The 6,443-nt window shown below is 43.7% G+C and overlaps 1 protein-coding gene across 5 annotated transcripts in view; it reads left to right on the top strand.

The window, feature by feature from the left end:
• LOC107084873 (nesprin-2-like) overlaps positions 1 to 6,131 on the top strand; it is a 35,997-nt gene extending 29,866 nt beyond the window's left edge. For 3 of the 5 annotated variants that reach the window (XM_015374925.1, XM_015374923.1, XM_015374921.1), the window contains 3 exons: positions 2,786 to 2,905; positions 3,399 to 3,467; positions 4,352 to 6,131. In XM_015374925.1, coding sequence (XP_015230411.1) covers positions 2,786 to 2,905; positions 3,399 to 3,467; positions 4,352 to 4,522 — 360 coding nt within the window. In that variant the 3' untranslated portion in view covers positions 4,523 to 6,131. The remainder of the gene's footprint in view (positions 1 to 2,785; positions 2,906 to 3,398; positions 3,468 to 4,351) is intronic. The other 2 variants (XM_015374922.1, XM_015374924.1) reach the window with 2 other exon arrangements.
• The last annotated feature ends 312 nt before the right edge of the window (positions 6,132 to 6,443 follow it).

Raw genomic sequence — 6,443 nt, 5'->3', positions numbered from 1 at the left:
GGAGGTAAATAACAGTTCCAAAGGAGGTAAATAACAGTTCCAAAGGAGGTAAATAACAGTTTATCTTTTAACATCATTTAAAAATAATAACATTCTCCACTTTATTCTGACCTAAACTTGACCTCAAATAAAAAGAAATGCAGTGCTGAATGTGACCCTGATGGATATAAATCGACCCCAACATAAAAACTAATAGATAGTCATTATTGGGAATGGTTGCATTGCTGTGGTGTGAATAGCTTCAGTTGGTAAGCCTACTAACCTTTGCATCATGGCTCTAAAGACAGAGTGGTAAAATATCTATGTAATAATTGTTTTGGTTGAGAGCCTTAATCTGTGCCAAAGATCTGTGACGTCTGCACACTAAAGCCTGAGTTCAATAGTGGCACACAGTGAAGACAATATCTCCAGTGTCCTACTCTAAGGACAGAAAAAACTTGAATACCTTTAAGCTTCATTGTCAGGTTTAAATCCATACTCGTTCTGTATTATAGGTCACTCCCAGAACATAGAAATGAAACAGTGACTTATGTGCTTTTTTCGTTGTTTTTTTAAATAAATGTTTGAGATTATTTATGGGAGAGGGCTTAAAGTCAAACTGTTCAAACTGAAACTGATGATGTTCGGTTGATGGACCGGTATATAATGGTGGGTAAATGGAAGTGGAATTAAAGGGAAGTTGGTTTTTAAACCTGATTAGAAGACGCTGTAGTTTTCCACTTTTATTTAGCCCTACTGGCTGGACGCTCTGTTGATCAAGTCTTTCCAGCAGCTCCAAGATGTCTACAGTAGGTCTGAGTGTTTGGATTTCAAGCCTGATATTTGGGTCAGTCCCCCTTCTTAGAATGGCTAAGACTCAGTCAGACAGGTAGTCCCAGCGTCTCAATAACAGGATGTCCTCTCCACGCTTATACAGACTACTCAATGTCTTCTGGACTATGCTGGTGAAGTTTCTCAGTAATCCAGGTCAGAGTCATTCCAAAAAAGTTAAAAACAATCTACTGGACTTTGTTTCCAAGTTTGAAGACGTTTCTCTACCCATCCAGGAAGCTTTTTCAATTCAAAATGTCAGAAATCGCGTTGAGTTCTAGGTTTTATACAGCAGCCCAACAAAGCCTTGTTTTTATTTAGAAAACATGCAAATAGAAACGGACAAACAGCTCCACCCCTTTGGAATGGGGGTCATTTGGCTTCTTTGTTAGCCTGCAATGCCCCATACCTGTCTATGTCTCTGAACTGGGGGGTTGTTAGAGGGAATTGTTGGCCTGGCTGAATAGGTGAGGTCTTCTGTTCCCCTGTTAAGGGGTTGGGGTTGCGACAATAGCAGGAAGGAATCAACTCTATTGCTGCATTGTAGGTTTCTGAAAGCTGAAATCTGAGTCCACCCCCTCTGTTTAAAGTTGTTTTTTCTTTCTTAACATAGATGGCTTTCTTCACGCCCCTCTCAAACCACCTGTCTTCTTTGTCCAAAATGTGAACATTCTGGTCCTCTAAAGAATGTACCTCAGAGTCTTGTCCAGAGGAGGGCGCTGTTCTGTGTTGGGCCATGCGTCTGTAGAGAGGTTGTTTGGTTGAGCATTCCTCACTGCATAGAACTGCAGACACCACTCTGCTCGGATTTGGTATAGACCAAATATGTGCATCCTGGATGGGAAGAAAAACGTCTTCCAATTTGGAAACAAAGTCCAGTGGATTGTTTTTGAATCTTTTTGAAATGTCTTGTTAACTAAGACCTCATCCAGATTAGGTTGGGTTTAAGTGTTTATGAAGGGCCTTTTGGTTCAGGGGTCCTATCATTTCAGCTTATTTCTATACAGAATGGCAGGCCACATTACAGATCCAGTTCACCTAGATCATCAAGTCAGATTTAAAGTTTAAAGTGTCCCTCTAAGGAAAACTAGCTGATTGCATTCAGTCATTGAAGTTCCTCAGCTTGTTTCATCTTTACATTTGAGCATTTCCTGTGAGAAAACCTTATTCCACCGATGTGGCTGCAGCTTCCTTCCTTAGCTGTGGTTCTCTGCACATCTGTTAGAGCCTTCATGCTCCTCTTCTTCTCTGGTTAATGCTCTCCTGGTCCAGCCTGGAAGTCTAGCATTGGGGTGTTAAACCCCAGTCCTGGAGATCTCCTGTACTGCAGTTTATAGATGCATTCCTACTCCAGCAGAATTTATTGCCCCTTACCAGATCTCCAAGCTGGAATGCATGCCGAGGTTTTCATAATTTGGTTTAGCTGGATAGACCTATAATATGCAGGGTACCAGATCTCCTGGAATGCAGTTGGAGACCCCTGGTCTAGGTGGACGACCATGACCTGGAGGATCTATCCTATCTCCATGTTCAGATAGTGGAATGATCACAGCTGTGGGAGATCTTCCGAACTTGGTGTTCTGGAATCTGCTTTAAACAGAACCAGAACTTCCTCCCTGAGTTCTGCTGGGTTTCTTGGTCTTCATGATTTTCTTTACAAAACCACTTGGGCAGGAATCAGACCTGCTGTGCGTATACCCAGATTACCTTCATCAGCTGGACTCTGCTGGATGTTAGGCTGATGGAGGGTTTTATTCAGGGGTTTTAGAGTAGAGGCTGAATTTAGGTGAAAGACTGATTTTTACGGTTTGACATTTCATCCATTTCAGAATCTCTCACCACTTCATGTTGGTCTGGTGTAATTAGAAAGAGTCAGAAAATAAGAAATGATTCCAGCTTTCTGTTTAGGATCCGTCAACAGCTTGATCTCCCTGGTAAACGTTTAACTCCTCATAAGAGCCTATCTCCATGTCAGCAGCATCATCATGGTGAGCTCCCGGCTGAAGAAGCTGGCCGTGAGGAGCAGAGCGCAGCAGATGATGGAGGAGGTGTTTTTTGGTGGCTCTGGGAATCTTTCCTGGGGTTCTCACCTGAGGTAAAGCAGACTGAGGGCCGTCTTACATTCACACTGGTTTACTGTACTACCGAACCCTCTGGTTAGCCTCCTCATGTTGGTGTTTGTGATCAACTAAAGGTCAGCTGCTCACTGTGTGTGGGGCATGTGTCCCAGAGAGGAGTTCACACGTTTAGGGAAGAAACGCTGTGAAACATTTAAACCTTGACAAGCAGAGGAGAGCAAGCATGATAAGCTGTCCCTACCTCTAATGGCTGCATGATACCCCAGAGTCAGGTGGCTCTTCTTTATTGATGTAATCTCTAACTCCTTCTAAGCACTGTCAACATTTCCACTGACATTTCCATCGTTGCTAATGCATGTTTTGATCTGCTGCTGTTTCCAGCTGCCTTGTATGTAGCATGTTGCACTTGCATTGGATGACTTCCTCCATTAGAGGGCGGTGTGTGATAGGGAGGGTGTTAATGCTGAGGTCCTGGTTAAAGTCTCATTCTCTCACTCTCACTGGTGTTAGGTTGCTGCCTCTGAGGGGAGGGGAGCCAGGACTGAACCAGACGCTGATATAACTGCAGAGCTTGGAAAGGTAACACTCTGCTTCTCACTGAGATTGTTGGCTTTGGTCTCTTTTAGTAGGATATATCTGATTACATTTGAGTGATGTAAAGAATTAGGTACAGGCTGCAGTACAGGTTGTAATACAGGCTGTGGAACAGGCTATTGTACAGGCTGTGGTACAGGATGAAGTACAGGCTGTTGTACAGGCTGCCGTTCAGGATGTAGTACAGATCGTTGTACGAGCTGTGGTACAAGATGCAGTAAAGGCTATAGTACAGGCTGCAGTTCAAGTCACAGTACAGAATGCGGTACAGGCTGCAGTACAGGCCACAGTTCAGGCTGCAGTACAGGCTATAGTACAGGCTGCGGTACAGGCTGCAGTACAGGCTGCAGTGAAGGCTGTAGTACAGGATGCGGTACAGGCTGCAGTACAGGCTGCAGTACAGGCTGCACTTCAGGCTGCAGTGCAGGCTGTAGTACAGGCTGCGGTACAGGCTGTAGTACAGGATGTAGTACAGCCCGGAGTACAGGATGTAGTACAGGATGTATTACAGCCTGGAGTACAGGATGTAGTACATGCTGCAGTACAGGCTGCAGTTCAGGCTGCAGTACAGGCTGTAGTACAGGCTGCGGTACAGACTGTAGTACAGTCTGTAGCACAGGCTGTAGTATAGGATGTAGTACATGCTGTAGTACAGGCTGCAGTTCAAGTCACAGTACAGAATGTGGTACAGGCTGCAGTACAGGCTGTAGTACAGGATGTAGCACAGGCTGTAGTACAGGATGTAGTACAGCCTGGAGTACAGGATGTAGTACATGCTGTAGTACTGGCTGTAGCACAGGATGTATTGCAGACTGGTACTTAAAGTAACTGACCTAAATGATCTTCTAATGCTGCTCCTGTTTCTTCAGGATGTTGAGATCTCCACTGGCTCCACAGAAGCAAGTTCATCTGCAGCTTTGTCCAAACCTCTGGGTACAGTCCGGACCCAGTCAGTGTCTGAGAGCGTGGTCGACACATCCTCCACTGTCAACATCTCCAGGACAGACTCCAGGGCCCAGCAGAGATGTGTGGTTTCCTAGATCTAGGCCTCATAACCTCCCACTCTGATTCTCCTCCTGGTGTCTTAAAATGTGTGATGCCATTTAGATTACACATTCACCTTAGAACTATCATTTTCTTCTTAAAACCAGCTCCAACACTTCCAACACTGTTAGAGACCTAGTTAAAGGTGGACCTGCCAACATCTGGTCTGTTTGTTTCATTTCTATTTAGAATCTGCCATAGAAACCACTGGAGCTTCCACCTGTCTTTTTACACTAGCTTAGATCTAACTAGAGCCGGGCAAGGATTTCTTTCTACATCCCATTATGTTTGAACCCAAAGGCTTGCAGCCATGAGGAGGTTTTCTACATTGAAAGTCCTTTAAATCCAAGCCTTTATCTTTCACCCTGCATTAGAACTGCTTCTTTGTTTTAAGAATGCCGTGATATTCTTTGACATGTTTTGGAATCTACTTTTGTTTCTGAAATCCTAATTTTATGAGCAAAGCAGGGATGTATTCATGCAGCCTGATCTAGTCCGATCTGAACTGGCCCAGTCTGATCCAGTCCGGTCTGATCCAGTCCAGTCTGATCCAGTCCATTCCGGTCTTGTCCAGTACAAAACGCTATATTAAAAATTATAATCTATTTGTTGAAGGTGATTATGGGGGGATGGATAGGTGTTGTATTTATTTTTTCCTGGGAAATATCTGTGAGAAACCAATCAGTGTTTTAAGGAACCTGGAATCTGGTCTGCTGATCCATTAGGGTGACATTAGTTAAACCAAACAGGTTAGATCTTTATAAGATAGACTTCACCAGAGGGAGAGCTGTGGTCTTTAGGTAATCTCTTCCTTCTGGTCTGTCGGTCTAAAATCTCTATTAACCCGGTCAGAGCTTTAACCTGACAGCAGATAGCTGAATATGCTCTATTATTAGGAGGAGTGTTTTAGGACTGGACTGAGGTGGGAGGAGATGGAAACCAATGAAGTACTTCTTTCCTGTGTGAGTCCATGTAGGGGCTGATCTACTGCTAACTTAGTAACTCAGTATTTAACCTTAAATAGAGTGAAGGATCCTGTGGTACCAAACAGATGAAGCTTCGATGGTGTTCGCCATGCAGGGCGGGGTCTGTGTGATGATGGGGAGGAAGTTTCCTGGGGAAATGTTTCATAATGTATATTAGACAGATTGCTGTGATGTTTAACCCATTGACCTTTAATTTTCTTTTCTTATTGATCTGTGGGTACAGAGAGAATTTGTAACAATAAACCTTTCTTTATATCGGTCTGCTGTTTGTGAATAATTAATAAGTGGATTTGTTTCCTTCAGAGGCCATTCATTCATTAAATGTGTTTTTCTCAATGCTATCAGCTCCGCTTCTGTTTGACCAATCAGATTTCCCTCCTTTGATTCATACACAGTGACTGATGTGATTGTTGGCCATGAAATGCTGCCATTTTACCTGATTAATAAGATTAATAAGCTGCTGTTGGTGAGTGAAGTTAACACAGATGGCGCCGACTTCCATCTTCAGATGGTTTTTGCTTTGATGCATCAGTAATGTCTGTGTTTCATGCAGCTGTTGGTCCTGCTTTGGTTCGCTCCGCTTCACTACCCAAACAAGAAGCTCAATAAACCTGCTTCAGTGAGCTACTGCTCAGTGTTGTCATTTCCTTTTTTTCGTATGTGTGTGTTTGTGGCGGGGGTGTGTGTGCTGTGAAATTCAGTTGGTAAAGTTTAAACATAGCAGCTAATAACTACCTGACTGCCAGATGGAGTTGCTCCGCATATCCATCTGGAAACCTTCCGTAGAAGTAATTTTGGGAAGGGGCGAAAATACTGGTTAGCTGATTGGCCTATGTTGGTGATAGACGGGCCAGATAAACCAATCAGAGCAAGAACATCTTTTCCTCTGAGAAAAGCCTCCAGAGCAGTGTTTTGCTCTTCTTTCAGTGAA

The sequence above is a fragment of the Cyprinodon variegatus genome, unplaced genomic scaffold, assembly GCF_000732505.1.
Source record: "Cyprinodon variegatus isolate N-32 unplaced genomic scaffold, C_variegatus-1.0 Scaffold110, whole genome shotgun sequence".
Taxonomy (NCBI): domain Eukaryota; kingdom Metazoa; phylum Chordata; class Actinopteri; order Cyprinodontiformes; family Cyprinodontidae; genus Cyprinodon; species Cyprinodon variegatus.
The sequence above is the reverse complement of the archived record's forward strand: the minus strand, read 5'-3'. Positions and strand labels throughout refer to the sequence as shown.